This window comes from Apium graveolens, chromosome 4, assembly GCF_009905375.1.
Source record: "Apium graveolens cultivar Ventura chromosome 4, ASM990537v1, whole genome shotgun sequence".
Taxonomy (NCBI): Eukaryota; Viridiplantae; Streptophyta; class Magnoliopsida; order Apiales; family Apiaceae; genus Apium; species Apium graveolens.
In genome coordinates this window covers 311,918,868-311,935,223 of record NC_133650.1, presented here as the reverse complement: position 1 = coordinate 311,935,223, position 16,356 = coordinate 311,918,868, and the positions used below count along the sequence as shown (strand labels likewise).

The 16,356-nt window shown below is 39.1% G+C and overlaps 1 protein-coding gene across 1 annotated transcript; it reads right to left on the bottom strand.

The window, feature by feature from the left end:
- Positions 1 to 3,504: 3,504 nt before the first annotated feature.
- LOC141720152 (uncharacterized) lies at positions 3,505 to 8,626 on the bottom strand. Its single transcript, XM_074522510.1, has 6 exons — positions 8,519 to 8,626; positions 6,093 to 7,130; positions 5,598 to 5,987; positions 5,442 to 5,508; positions 3,994 to 4,712; positions 3,505 to 3,795 (listed from the first exon to the last, which is right to left on the bottom strand). The coding sequence occupies exons 1-6, from the start codon at positions 8,624 to 8,626 to the stop codon at positions 3,505 to 3,507; spliced, it is 2,613 nt and encodes an 870-aa protein (XP_074378611.1).
- Between the last annotated feature and the right edge of the window lie 7,730 nt (positions 8,627 to 16,356).

The window sequence follows — 16,356 nt, the reverse complement described above, 5'->3', positions numbered from 1 at the left end:
ACTCCAATAAATGCACCTTAGTTCTTGAAAATGAAATGAATTTTTAAAATATTCTTTGATACGCGGGTTGCTCGCTTCCTTGATGTGGTTCGAACCTTGTCAAAGATAAGGGTTTGACAAGGATGGGTGGGTATGACAAAGATAGGGTGCAAGTGTTTTTAAGTAGGAAAACAAGTGCCCCGAAGACACCTGTTAGGTAATATGCTCTCAACTCGTTTGATGATGAGACTCAAAGAAAAATTGAAAGTGTCAAGCTGAAGTTGAATACCTCGAAGATGGATGATTTATTTATTGCATTGTCTTTGCAGCTTGTCCCTATGTAAACCATTTTGCGATATATTTGAAAAGGAGAAGATCAGTAGGGGATTGTTAAATATACGTCTCTCTGTTAGTCGATACTCATGCTTTTAATTAGTTAACTTCCAGGATTTGTTGACAGATTATCTATTATCTGTTTAGTATATTCTTCTATAAGGTATTCACTAACCAAATCATTATGCATTGCCTTCGTGCTGATGTTCTTCAGTGCATTTGATAAGCCTGTATTTTGGCCAATCCTATCGATTTCTTGGACTGTACTCTTATCAAACATATATAATTTATCTTGTATCTGTATGTGCTTCCTTGAAAAATTTATACTATTATTCTTATGTAATGGTTTGGGGGCTTAACTCGTGTGTCCTTTTCTTTTCTTTTTTCCAGCGTTACACCGTGAAGAAAGCAGATTCCAATGATTACATGGATACACGTGTCTAGAAGACCTGAAGTAATTGTATAATATTCAAAATTTTAACTTCAAGGTATCCCCTTGTAGACTTGAAGTAATTTCAACATCTGGCTAAAATAAATGTATTGTAGGTTTGGAGCTGATGTGTGTACTTGAAAATGTCTCATGAACTCTACAACTATGGAGAAGGGTATGATTCTTTTGCATTTTAAAACTCCAGTCTTACTATTATTCTCGAACTCTCTAGTAGATGATATTCAACATCTAATGGTGAAAATAGCTCAACTTTATTGGAAGGGAGGAACGGTTTCCATAAACCTATTCAACTTTATGAATAGGACTACTCAGTAGTCCTATTGAACCTGGTACTTCTTCGATGGCTGTTCCGGATGCAGACAGCTGTTCTAAAAATTGCATCATCTCCAATTTATCAGGCAATCGCTTCAGCTTTGAACACAAATGCAGATTTAGTACTTGAAGCAACTTGAGTTTCCATAAGCTATTTGGAAGATACCTAAGATTTTCGCAGAAACTCAAATCCAGTATCTCCAAATTAATGAGATCTCCAAACGAATCTGGAAGTTGTTCGATTGCAGTACCACTTGCAAGAAATGTCCTTAAGCCTTCCATATTCCCAATCTGCTCTGGTAGCTTTTTAAGCTTCTTGCATCAAGTGGCTAAGGAAAAATCTTAATTTGTGTTACACTACATCACTCAAGTCAACATGCTGAGCTGGAAGTCAACTATTATAGCTGGCAATTCATGGCAATTCAAGTGTAATAGTTACTTAGAGATCAGCGGTATATATAAACTCTACTGTACTCATCATTCTTCAATAATAAAATCATAACATTTTGTGTCTTCTTCTTCAAGACACATATAGATACAGTTGCTTACACTCATACATTTATATACATTTTGTCATGGTATCAGAGCCAATTGTGCTCAATTCACCGATCTAGGGTTTCATCTTTACAATGCGACCTTCATACTCCACTGCTACTGTTTCAACATTGCCAATACATAATTCTACTACCATGGCATCGTCATCTTCCTCATCTGTAATTGACTCAAATCATCCTTATTTTCTGCACAATGGAGACAATCCAAGTACATCACTTGTAACTCAATTGCTTACGGAACAGAACTATCAACAATGGAGTCCATCCGTCAAATTAGCCATATCTGCTAAACTAAAATTAGGTCTAATTGACGGTACTCTTCCTAAACCTGCTGCTACTGATAGATTATATTCAGATTTTGGGAAGAAGCGGAGAAACACTCTAATTATGAATTTACGTAAATTGAGTACGAAAATCGCAGATTTCTGTATTTACGTCGTGAAAAGTATTAAGCTATCGCGGTTTACACACTTGATGAGACCTGTCTTCTTCTGTGAATATAACAGGTATATGGGTCATTTTACCAAACAGTTTAATGTCTATCCCACCTCTTAAACAAAAACTTATATATATAAATCAAAGTCGAGAAGGTCCATAGAATGTGGGTTGTTAAAGTTGAGTTCAGACACATAATCATTAAAAATTCAAAGCCAGTCCCTTAAATTCTCCGTTGTCTCTGTATTTTAAGCTCACTTTCTTTGCAAACATGTTAATGTCAACAAAGACATGAATAATAAAACATAAAAGGTTGCAAAGTAGTATTAGTGGGATGTTAATTTATTTAGGGACCATCCTAACCACCATAATTCACTATAATTTATAAAATAAAATTTAATTCATTCTTTCTCCCTATGGATCTTTATATAGGCTGCATATCATAAATATTCATTATTTCTCTCTAAATCATAGAATAATCATGCATAGGAAGAAGTGAGAAAGTTCTCTGCATTTTCGTCCGGGGGCACTGGGCTGGTGCTGAAAAATTCATTTTCATATCGATGTCCTACATGTCCCCACGCGTTTTCGTCCAGGGTTATTGGGCCAAACAAAGAAACGTTGAATGACTTCAATGTTGCACAAATTTATAACTAGAGTGCTGCTTTTACTCAAAACCATTCCTTCTTGCATAGATAATATAACTACAGGGTTACTGTGTGTGTGTGAATAAGAAAGTGAAGAAAGCAACAAATGCCAGCAAGAAAATATATCCTTTAAAATGTCAAATTGACAAAATGTATATAAATGTATGAGTGTAAGCAACTGTATCTATATGTGTCTTGAAGAAGAAGACACAAAATGTGTTATGATTTTATAATTGAAGAATGATGAGTACAGTAGAGTTTATATATACCGCTGATCTCTAACTAACTATTACACTTGAATTGCCAGCTATATAAGTTGACTTCCAGCTTAGCATGTTGACTTAAGTGATGTAGTGTAACATCCCCCTCAAGTTGGGAGAAGAGAAGAAATTAGTAACTCCCAACTTGGATAAAAGATAAGAAATCTGAGCTGTAGATAATGCCTTAGTGAAAATGTCTGCAGGTTGATGAGATGATCCTAGATGATGAATTTGAATGATGCCTGATTGTAACTTTTGACGAACAAAGTGGCAATCAATCTCAATGTATTTGGTCCTCTCATGGAAGACAGGATTGGAAGCCAAGTATAAGGCAGATTTATTGTCACAGTAGAGAGAAACAGGAAGAGATGGAGCATGATGCAGAGATGTAAGTAAGGTAATAAGCCAGGCAATCTCACAACTGGTGTCATCTAATGATCTATATTCCGCTTCACTGGATGAGCGAGACACCACCAGTTGTTTCTTGCATTTCCAGGAAACAAGAGCTGAACCCAATTTAACACAATAGCCAGTTAAAGAAGAGCGAGTGAGTTGACAGCCCCCCAATCAGCATCAGAAAAAGCTCGAAGAGTCAATGAGTTAGAAGCAAGAAAAAGAATGTCTTGCCCTGGAGCATTCTTAAGATATCGAACAACTTTATAAGCAGCCTGCAAGTGATCATGCTTTGGTTTGGCAATGAATTGAGCCAGAATATGAACGGGATAGCTAAGTTCAGGTCTGGAGATGGTGAGATAAATGAGACGTCCAACCAATCTTCGGTAAATAGAAATGTCTTTTACAGACAACTCAGCAGAGGTGGAACTCTGCAAATTATGATTTTGTTACATTGGTATAGAGGATGGTTTAGAGGCCAGTAAACCAGTGTCTGAGATAATATCCAAGCAATACTTGCGTTAATGAAGATGGATACCAGATGAAGATCTGGCAATTTCAAGACCTAGAAAATATTTCATAGGACCTAGATCCTTAATGTTGAACTGAGTATGTAGGAATGCTTGAACTTGTCCGATGAGAGTGGCAGAATTACCAGTGACAAGTATATCATCCACGTAGATAAGAATAGCAACATAATCAGATCCTCTACTCAGGGTGTAGAGACTGTGATCACAAGGATTCTGAAGCATACCAAAAACAGAAACAACCTTGGAAAGTTTGGTAAACCACTCTCTAGGAGCCTGTTTAAGGTCATAAAGAGATTTCTTTAATTTGCACACTAGAAATGGAGAATAAGAAAAAGGTTTACTGGTAAAAGTATGTAGTCCAGGAGGCAATCTCATATATACCACCTCATGGAGATCACCATGCAAGAATGCATTGGTGACATCCATGTGAAGCAAATGCCATTTATGAGTAGCAGCCAAGGCAAGAAGAACTCTTAAAGTATTCATTTTAGCCACGGGTGCAAAGGTTTCAAAATAGTCAACCCCAGAAGTTTGAGTAAAGCCTTTGGCCACCAATCTGGCCTTATATCTCTCTATATCCCCATTAGGTCTGTACTTGACTTTATAGATCCATTTACAATCAACAATATTTGTGTTGGAAGGCATAGGAACCAAGTCCCAAGTGTCATTGGATTCTAAGGCTAAAATTTCAGCCTTCATGGCTTCACACCAAACTGGATATTTAATGGCCTGAGAATATGTGGATGGTGTAGGAACAGAAGCAGTATGTGCCAAAAATTGTTGATAAGAGGGAGTAAAAGTATGATACAGTAGTGATGCTGTATAGGATAGAAACAGTACCTGTAGAGGAAGCAGACTTAGTAATTGAAGATGGAAGCCCGATATAATCATGAAACTTGGATGGTACAGTTTTGGTTCTGACAGGTCTAACAGGTGGAGGAAGAATGAGGTAGGTGATGAGACAATAGTAGGTGAGGGAGAATCACATTCAGATGAGTGATTAGGTGGATTAGATAAAGGTATAGTAGAGAGAGTAGGAAGACAATCACTAGTAGGAGCAGTAGGCACAGAAGGAAATAAGGAAGAAGATGAAGAATGCAAGTTAAAATTATCCGAAAATGGAAACTCATTTTAAACAAAGTGAACATCCCTGGATATATGACACTTTCTAGAGAATAAATCCATAACTCTATATCCCTTCTTGCCAAAAGGATACCCCAGAAATAAACAAGGAATACCCCTAAGAGCTAACTTGTCTTTGGGAATACCAACATGTGTCATATAACAAAGACACCCAAAAATCCTAAGCTCAGCATAATTTGGAGGCTTCTGGAATAAAATCTCAAACGGAGATTTATAGGATAAAAGTTGAAATGGAGTGATATTAATTAAATGTGCAGCAGTAAGAATACAATCACCCCAAAAAGTAAAAGGTAAATTGGATTGAATTCTTAAGGATCTAGCAACATTTAAGAGATGAAGGTGTTTCCGCTCAGCAACCCCATTTTGCTGAGGGGTATAGGGGCATGAAGTTTGATGGAGAATACCTTTAGAAGCAAGAAAAGAACTGAGAGAATGATTAACAAACTCAGTTCCATTATCTGACCTAAGAGTCTGAACAACGTATGAAAATGTGATTGTACGTATGATACAAAATTCTGAATGAGAGTAGTAACTTGAGATTTATCAACTAACAGAAAAACCCAAGTACATTTAGAAAAATCTTCAACAATAGTCAAGAACATTTTACATTTTCCATGAGTACAAGTTTTATACGGTCCCCATATAACACAATGTACTAGTTCAAACAAATGAGAACTGATACTAGTACTATCAGAAAAAGACAATCTAGTCTGTTTGGCTTGATGACAAACATCACAATGAGTAAACAAGTTGGGTGGAATAGTAGATACTGAATCTATTTTATTAAGAGCTATAGCAGAAGGATGGCCTAGTCTGGCATGCCAAAGAGTAGCTTGATGAGTAACAGTAGAGATAGTAGCCGTAGAATGAGGGAGGAAAGAAACATGATTATACTTGTATAGGCCACCTTCAAAATTACCCATCTCTGTTCTCCTCTTCTGGTGTAGGTCCTGCAAGGTACAAGTATGTTTTGAAAACGAGACAAGACAATTATTATTGTCAGTTAGTTTGGGTATAGAGATAAGATTGCAATGAAAACTAGGTACACAGGGCACCTGAGTTAAGAGAATATTATTTGGCAAATGAATGGTACCAATATGAGTAATATTAGTAGATGTACCATCAGGTAGATACAACAGAGATGTTAAAGGTGTGGGATTTTCAAATAAGTGAAAATGACAGGTGATATGGTCAGTAGCACCAGAATCCAAGATCCAAGATATTTTATTCTGATCAAGTGTAGTATGAAGTGTATGGACAGAAGAAACAGTGAAAGTTGTTGAAGTACCTTCGACATAAGATGAGATATTACCAATAAGAGGTAAAGAAGCTTCATTTTTAGAGGCATTCCAAGGAGACATAGCCTTAATGCTTGACTGGATTATTGCATCTAGTTGATGACATTGAGCCTCAGTGAATGCAGCAGAGCAGTTATCTTCACCACCAGAAGTAGTTGAGGCAGATGCAGGGACATATGTAGAGGGACCAGTTACTTGAGCAACTTTTCTGACAGTAGATTGAGCACCAGATCGTGGCTTAGGCTTAGGATGACCATATAGGCGATGCCAATCAGGGTAACCGTGTACACAAAAATACTTATCACGGATATGACCAGAGGAATGGCAAAAGTCACAATATACAGAGTCATTTGAAACAGATTTCTTCCCAGGAGTAAATGAACTATGAGTAGGATGTTGCTTTGAACCAGTAAATCTCACATTCATAGCAACATTATCAATAGTTGGACACTGAGATGTACAATCTCGTCGTACCTCTTCTTGCAGCAACAAAGAGTAAGCCTGACTAAGAGTTGGTAGAGGTGTCATCATAAGTAATTGTCCTCTTATACCAGTAAATTGATCACTTAAGCCCATAAGAAATTGACTCAACTTGTGAATCTGTTCATAATTGGCTAGTTTAAGACCATAACCACAAGTACAGTTACTGTTAACACAAGAACATTTAGGAATTGGTGACAAATTGTCAATTTCATCAATAAGAGCACGAAAACGAGTTAAATAAGTAGTAACACTCAATGATCCTTGAAAAGGGATGTAAGCTCCTTCTTCAAGTGAAAAATGCGAGGTACGTTGCTTTAAGAAAAACGAACAGCTAGATCATCCCAAATACCTTTTGCAGTTGAGAAATACACCACACTACTACGTATTTCAGGTTTTATGGAGTTCAATAACCACGAAATGACCATATCATTACATCGATTCCACATAGCATACAAAACAACTTAATTGGTGATTAGGAATCCTATTGAGGAAGGAGTTCCATAACCTTCTATGTAGGACTTTGAGTTCGTTTAGAACACCTGTCTCTGCTCTTCCAGCCGTATTGAGCCTAGTCCGTGAACAGCTTGTGTTCGTGGACCTTGACGACCTCAGCTAGTGAGCCTCGTCTACATGGGCCGTCTTGACTCTACTATGAGTTCGGACCATACAGGTCTGTATTGGAATTTTAGATAAGAAGCCCAAGTGTAGTTAATGCGACATTTAATGTGTCTTTAAGATGTATTTTCCATCCATATCATTTGTCCCCCAACTTCCGTGAATACTGCTTGACTTTTCGTGGAAGTTATAATGGTCTATTCGCGACTCGGGGTACTTTTGGCCCTTCTCGGGTATCGGCCCTTCATGGGTATCGACCCTTCATAGGTATCAGCCCTTCATGGGTATCGCCGCATTATCGTAAAATGTGGAGCGACCTACACGTTTACAACGGCTTATTAGTGTGAGCATACACACTTAAGGCCCTCGCAGGGGCTATTCGAATGGTGTTCAACACTAAACGGTCCTAATCGGGACTATAAAGAGAGCGTTTATCACCTTTTAACCTTTGTCAAGGTTAATTATAGGGCGAAAACTACTAATTGGCCCTAATCGGGGCTAATCGACCCTAATCGGGGCTAATTTCCATGTATAAAATGCTAATTAGGCTTAAAAGAACCTAATTTTAAGCTATAATGCACTAATTGGCCTTAATCGAGGCTAATCTGCCCTAATCAGGGCTAATTAAGACTAATCAGTATGCATACGACACTAATTATCCTTAATTCATACTAATTATAAAAGTGAATGGATTAAACGACCCTAATCTATGCTAATTTCATCATACGGATAACTAATTATCCCTAATTTGGGTTAATTACGCTTAATATACACTAATCGACCCTAATCTGGGCTTAATTTCACTAATCGGCCTTAATCTGGGTTTAATCTTAAAATCCTGAAAATTTAAAAAAATTCAAAAATTTTCAAAATTTTCGGGGGGGGGGGGCATCGGGGTTGAGCAGAACCTCCTGGGGCAGGAGGCTCTGCTCGGCCTGATGCCCCCAATTGTGGGCTACTCGGCCACTTTGGAGGAGACCCTCCTGGTCGGCCACTTCTTTGTTGGCCTGGAGGTGGTTGACCAGGGGTTCCTACACCTCACTTTTTTTTGAACTTCTCACTTAGAGTTCTAGGTTTCTACACACCTCACCATGCTCTTGTTGTCCTTGATTGTCCATGAAATTAATTTCAAGGTTTCCTTTGAGTTCCTCAGGGCTCTGCCATGGCTGTTTCAGCGAACGTTCTGTACTCATCCCGGTGGACGTTTTGTATTCGTTCTTGCCGAACGCTCTGTGTTCTATTAAACTTGTCCTTATAGGAAGCCTTACACTTCATTGAACTAGTCCAAACTTCTCTTGTAGGATGTTATGCACCTCAACCAACTCGTTCTCGTAGACATTCTAGTCTTCACGAAACTTGGTTCTCCTGAGAGCTATACTTTTCAAGAAATCTCCAAAGGACCTCTCAAGAAGGTCTCCGGAACAACTTTTGGAGGTCTCAAAGCTCTCCTTCAGGAGCTTCTAATAGGCTGAAAGGCCTCAATTTGTTGGCTAGTAGGCCAAGGCCATTACGGAGGCAAGTTGTGGCCGTCATGGCTCTGTTATGGAGGCTCCTGGTAGGCCAAAAGGCCCCAACTTGTGGGTTGGTTGGCTGGGGCTTCCCCACATGTAAGTTGTGGTTGTCATGGCTCTGATATAGAGGCTCCTGGTAGGCCAAAACGCCCCAACTTGTGGGATGGTCGGCCGGGGCTTCCCCTCATGTAAGTTGTGGCCGTTATGGCTCTGATACGGAGGCTCCTGATAGGCCAAAAGGCCTCCATTTATTGCCTGGTCGGCCGGAGATTCCCCGCATGGAAGTTGTGGCCGTCATGGCTTTGATACGGAGGCTCCTAGTAGGCCAAAAGGCCTTCATTTGTTGCCTGGTCGGCCGGAGCTTCCCAGCATGGAAGTTATGGCCGTCATGGCTCTGATATGGAGGCTCCTGGTAGGCCAAAAGGCCTCCATTTGTTGCCTGGTCGGCCGGAGCTTCCCCGCATGGAAGTTGTGGCCGTCATGGCTCTGATACGGAGGTTCCTAGTAGGCCAAAAGGCCTCCATTTGTTTCCTGGTCGGCCGGAACTTCCCCGCATGGAAGTTGGGGTCGTCGTGGCTCTGATACGGAGGCTCCTGGTAGGCCAAAAGGCCTTCATTTGTTGCCTGGTCGGTCGGCGCTTCCTCGAAAGGAAGTTGTGGCCGTCATGGCTCTGATACAGAGGCTCCTGGTAGGCCAAAAGTCCTTCATTTGTTGCCTGGTCGGACGAAGCTTCCCTGCATGGAAGTTGTGGCCGTCATGGCTCTGATACGGAAGCTCCTGGTAGCCCAAAAGGCCTCCATTTGTTGCCTAGTCAGCCGGAGCTTCCCCGCAAGTAAGTTATGGTCGTCATGGCTCTGATACGGAGGCTCCTAGTAGGCCAAAAGGCCTCCATTTGTTGCCTGGTCAGCCAGAGCTTCTCCGCATGGAAGTTGTGGTCGTCATGGCTTTGATACGAAGGCTCCTAGTAGGCCAAAAGGCCTTCATTTGTTGCCTGAACGGCGGGAGCTTCCCTGTATGGAAGTTTTGGCCGTTATGGCTCTTATACAGAGGCTCCTGGTAGGCCAAAAGGCCTCTATTTGTTGCCTGGTCGGCCGGAGCTTCCCCGCATGGAAGTTGTGTCCGTCGTGACTCTGATACGGAGGCTCCTGGTAGGCCAAAAGGCCTCCATTTGTTGCCTAGTCGGCCGGAGCTTCCCCGCATGTAAGTTGTGGCCGTCATGGCTTTGATACGGAGGCTCCTGGTAGGCCAAAATGCCTCCATTTATTGCCTGGTCGGCCGGAGCTTCCCCGCATGGAAGTTATGGCCGTCATGGCTCTGATATGGAGGAGAACATTTTGTTCTCGTACTCGTGAGTTCAGCTGAAAAACTAATCTTGTCTTAATCTTCCTAATTTTGCTAATCGTGATGATTAACATAATCGTCCCTTAATTAAGGCTAATGACTTGTATTCAGTTTCAGCCAGGCATTTTTCGGAAGATCGATACGATAAGCGGTGTCCTGAATCGCTTTTCTCGTTTATTATGTCATCTTTTATTGCCTTTTGATCATTTTTCCTCACCATTTACGGTGTTCTTTTAACGAGGTACCTGCTAGCGCGAACCAGGCAGACTTACGACGTGATGTAGCAGGGGACCTTTTTCCTATAAAAGAAGATGAGAAGTGCTTATTTTCATTCACACCTTCATTTCTCAACTTCTCAAATTCTAAAATTCACTCAAGCTCTTAACTTTCTTCAAGTTCTCCAAGAATGTCAGACGGACAAGGCCCTGTCAAGTCTTCTTTCTCCGATAAGGAAGCTATGCATAAGGGGGCTACTCTTCGCTCACTCCAAGGTATAGCTCTTGTCTCCCCCTTTTCAATTAATCGTTGTTCGAACAGTTTGAAGAGTATGTTGGATGAGAGGGCGGACGAGTACCCTAGTACCGTTCATTTTGATGCATTCCATCACCGAAGTATGCTTCGTGAGAAGGACGTCGAGGTGATTAAGTCGACTTACTCTTGGCCCGACTGCTTGAGGGTTCGTAGAGCTAAGCCAAGTGAGAGGGCTTGTAACCTTTTCCACCAAAGGCTGTTTGTGTTCAAGGAGACCCTTAATTCCGGGCTAAGGTCCCCCTTGCATCTCTTCATTCCAAAGCTTCTAGCCGAACTCAAGATCCATCCATGCCAGCTCTACCCTAACGGGTGGTCTTTCATCATTCTATTCATAGTGAGATGCCATGACTTAGGTATCCCCTTGAGTGTGATAATGTTCCGTAGTATCTTCATGATGAAGGCGTCTCCTATGACTCGGCCTGGTTGAGTAGTGATTCAACACCGAGCCCACGTTCCTCAAATGGTGAACACCAGTTCCCTCAGTAACTCAAACCACAATTGGAACAAGAAGTTTGTGATCGTTGAGTGGAAAGATGGAGACTGGGGGCATACTTCAGACGTGACTTTAGTAGCCCAGTTGATAGTTCCCACTTCATTCTCAACCTTTATGATGCCGAGCTTCTTGCCCGAGATCTTCTTATTGACGATGATGGGAGGACCCCTTATTGGGAGTTCGTGGCAGAGGTCAAGCTTGTTGAGGCTGGCCTTAGCTGCCTCTCTATAGAATGTATCTATCCTTGTTTTCCCTTACTTTGTGCAAGTTTATTCTTTTCTTCTTATTTTAGCTGCTAAGGCTCTTGATGCCAAAGCTAAGCCGAGCGATGTTGTTACGGGCAGGATGGCCAGAGATGCTATCAAGAAGGCCAACCATATTCCTAAGGTCCCTGCCTTCCTCGAGGCATCAGGATCTGGCCTTAAGAGGACCAATGATTTTGACGGGAGTGCCAGGACCCCTTTCGAGCCTGAATGGGGTATTTCTTCCAACGACTCTGTTCTCGGCAACTCGGCTCCTGCTCTCGAGTGGTCAAAAAACTGCATTACTCCTCCCGACCTCTTATTCGTCTCTTCTGGTGAGAAACTCCTCGAGGCTGAGATGCTGGGAGCTCAAGCCCTCTATCAGGTATGTTTCTCCTTCACTACAAGAAACAGGTCAAAAGACATTGGTTCCAAGCCGATGTTAAAAGTTTTTACAAGCGATGTCTTTGCATGTGTAGAGAAAGGTCCAGAGTTTTAGACATCGGTTATGGACCGATGTCTAAGATAAATGTAGACAACGGTTTTAGTTAACAAACTGATATCCTTACCTTATTATCTTACATTTTAACTCATGATCACCAGTTCAATATAATAATATATTGCAATTTATACCATTTTAAGCATATGACACGCAAGGGAAAAAAATATAAAGACAACATTTTTTTAAAATAAATATTGTAAAAAGGGACCTTTGACATCGTTTGTTTCTTTGAGTGATGTTAATGACTCTCTTAGACATTGGTTTTTTAGGCATGCTCAATATATATCGTTGCTATTTATGTAAGATCACATCAGTTATCTTCTAGATACATGATGTTAAACATGTCAAAAAACATCAGTTATTTTATTAAAAACTGATGTATATTTACAATTTAAACATGCCATTTTGTTAACTAACCGTTGTCTTTTATCATTACCAACATCAGTTTTTGTTTATAAATTCCAGACCTGTTGTTAGGTAATTAGTAAATGAACCCCTGTGTTTGTATAAATATGAACCAAAAGCAAACCAAAACAATGACAACAATACCAAAAGGCAATCTTAAAACCATAAGGCAATCTTTTAACATCCGGTTGCACAACGTACTACTTATATCCAAACATAGAACCAAAACCAATCACCAGTTTTAACACCAACACCAAACTGCTACATATCCAATACCTACCGATTTCCAAAAGTCTAACACCAAACTCCATCCTAACAGTGACCATGAACATACCAAAAGTACCAAAAGTAGTTTCAAAGATCGATTAAGTATTAAGATGAAAATAAGAGCTAGTAATCCTAGATACACAGCTACTATATCTTGTCTTGGATATAAGAAAGCGCCTCGATACAGACCACATCCAGCTCCTCTATTTTGTAAGACTTCCGACTCTTGTTGGCCCACTAAAATTTATAACAACCAGCTATAAACAATTAGGCCAAATCGACACAAACTAAACCTAATAACAACTATATTGGTTAAATTGCATCAAAATACTAAACTATATATATACCTTAGTGATAAAAGTCATTTCTTTATCCTCGATTATATCTTTCATATATCGCATAACAACGTAACCACATTCGTGGCCACCTGGTTGCTTAGGAGACCCCTGAAAAATATTATACCATCAACGACAAACAAAAAATCTTACAACTCGCTCATTGATTCATGGAGCGTATGAAATACTTACAACAAGATTTTTAATCTTTGGAACAATGTTTCCCCTTCCGGTCTGAGCATTGAAAGTCTTCATTGCACTGCAGAGACATATATTGTCATGTAATAAGAAAAAATCAAAATTAATGAAAATATTTAAATCTGCAAGTAATGTAATGATTTTACCTTAATAATGGTTTTTGCAAGTAAGGAAAATTTGTTGGATGAGACAAAGGATTCAAGATAAAAATATCACCAACCCAAATTACGATCAAAATCCAATGATAACGAATATGATAAAAAAATAAACAAAGGTCAAATTGAGCAGACTAAATCAATATTTAATGTTCGAAATAGGCTCTCAAAACTTACTTGAAATTATGTGGCATGAAAAACACGCGATCATATCCATCTGTCAACCGCTGAACAAAATATCTTTCAAATTCTTTGTTAAGGGTAAACGTGGCCCCAGGATCAAAAAAAGCAAATATATCCAAATCATTATTCGCAAGAACCACACTGTGCAGGTACCTATATATATGAATAAATATATCAAAAAACATCACTGTACTGTGCAACATTAATATGCAGAATGACTATAAAATGGCAGGGGAAAAAACTTATGACATATGTGCAGATATTGCAGCTTGGCCAATCTCTTCAAATTTTAATAAAGCGATTAAATTCTCATGTAATATATAGATAACTCTTTTGCAACCAAACACATCAGTATCACATGGAATTACAATAGAGTCCTCGGTCTCTTTCATAATTGTTGTTGCATGTTTATACAAAAGGTTAAAGCCTTTTGGAACAGAGTCAACTACCTCCACTTCTTTGAACATAGCAATCGACCTTTGCAACTGATTTTTCTCTTTTTTCTTCGCCGATAATCCTTCCTTTCTATTATTATGCAAACAATTAATCAAAACATGAAGGCTCCATTTCATCCGTAAATTTTAAAACTTAAATAGGGAAAAATTATAAAAGTAGAGATTTATACCACAAGGGATACTACTGTGATCAAGTCTTGAGGCCATGAAACCGTAGAACCAATCGCTTGTCTCACAGTCTCCAGTTCACCTTCTATGGGCACAGGAAGCAAGGAATCTGCCTGAATGGCTCCATCCACCGAGACGCGAACACGTCCAGGCTGCATAGGCACTCCATGAACTACAGAATTCACTGGATCATCAAATATCGTACCAAATGCAACCTTATTTTTTATGTTGTCCATTGACAGCTCACAGGATCGTGGAGCCTGCATCTATATAATATTGTCCATTTCTTAATTTTCATGTATAGTGTTGTCAGTGGTCAGTTGTCTATATATATACGTCTGTGTGTGATATACAGACAATGCACAATGTTTTACCTTCTTTTCAGGTGGAGGAGGGTCCCCACCAACATATTCAATTTCATCATCAACATTCATCTCTTTCATCTTTGTTAAAAAACACGCTGCTTTAACTGCTTCCTTGGGTCCTGTTTTCTCCTGGAAACTTGCATTATCCGACAATGGAGAGCCCGTAAGATTAGATGCACTAATCAGAGACTTAAGCTCAGTCATCTCCTGCTTTGTTCTCTCCATCTCCTGTTTTGTTCTCTCCATCTCCTGCTTTGTTCTCTCCATCTTCTGTCATGTTCTCTCCATTTCCTCATCCCTTTGACGATCACGGGCTACCAGCTCAGTCTTGGTAATTCTACATTTTTTCTTTTGGCAAATCGAACCATAGCTTGGGGCTGACATAGCTGAAAGAGATATGTCCTAAGTCCAATCATGTATGAGGATTTAGGAATAACTTTTATGTAATCTGTTTTGATTTCATTGATATTAATAAAAGACTTGTTTTGTTTTTATTGCGGGCTCTATCTATTTAAATGTTTAAATAAGATATACCATAATTTAGAGTAAAGCTTTTTATGAATTGTGATGAGATCATAATAATGAGACCTAAATGATGATAACTCTACACTTAAATAGTTCCTGGTCGTAGGATTACTAACTGGTAATTAATAATCCGCAAAGATCGGTACATACTATGCTTGCTTCATTATGAAGGATGTCTGTTCTCATAGACATTTGTGTGGTGACACTATAGCTAGTATGTAGGTGATTATTATAGAATAAGTTCACTGAACATGACTCACACAGCTGAACAACTGATGGAGTTCACTCACATGTCAACAGTTGTTCATATAGTGATAGTTGTACAAGTATCCTTAGACTTGAGGTCATCATAGTCATCTTGTGTACATGTAATATGATTAGAGCTTTATGAATCAAGATAGACTAATGTAGTTACATGTTCAGGCTAGAGGAACATCTATCTTGTATTCACTTGTAAATTTCGTTTGGAATCTGGAAAATGTTAAATATAATCCAGAACTTTTCTGCTATTTACTTTGCATTACTGTTTATATCTTTTTCTTATTTGTTAGTTGAGTTATCCTCTAGATATTTGTTGTTATTGTCTAACAAACAAATAAGGGGAGATTGAAAGGCATATGTCATAGCCTATTTGTTTATTCGAGGATTTAACTCAACTCAAATAAGGATGTAACAAGTAAATAGTGGTTCTATCGTCAGAGAGATCTCTCAGAGTAACATATGTCAAAGGATTAAGTAACATTGTTCTTCTACAGATTTGATGACTTAATTCACTGGAAGAAGCTCAAGAAATTGATCAAGCCTCAGTGATATAAATCAAGATTGTGGATTTAATCAAGTGACAGAGACCTCGTCAGGGTATCAATTAATTACAAGGATCTAGTCTGAAGAAAATCAAGAGTATCAAGGTCAAGTCATGAAGAAACGTCACGAAAGTTAGTCACTCATGAACCAGACAGTACATCGAGTGTCAACATTGATGTGGTGGAATTGATTCGTAATTGACAATGATTTTCAGAAGGTTTTCAGAAGAATGTTTGCTGCTCAAGATTGGTATTAATTCTCTATTAATTAATTAATTAAGCCATAAAATTTAATTAAGAAAATAAATTAAATCTGCAAAGATTAATTTATTGATTAATTGAATTAATTGATTAATTAATTCAGAATTATTATTTGATTAAAATCTATTTAATTCAGCAAGACAATCTTTTGTACTAATATGACAATCGGTATGACAATCAATA

What these genes read in the sequence shown, in the direction of transcription:
- LOC141720152 (XM_074522510.1), bottom strand. Translation starts at nt 8,626, where the DNA reads ATGAGTACAGAACGTTCGCTGAAACAGCCATGGCAGAGCCCTGAGGAA. An exon ending in ATAATATTCTCTTAACTCAG is followed by an intron (nt 5,988 to 6,092) that starts GTGCCCTGTGTA and finishes TGTACCTTGCAG; the next exon opens with GACCTACACCAGAAGAGGAG. An exon ending in CTGCCACTCTCATCGGACAA is followed by an intron (nt 3,796 to 3,993) that starts GTTCAAGCATTC and finishes CATAATTTGCAG; the next exon opens with AGTTCCACCTCTGCTGAGTT.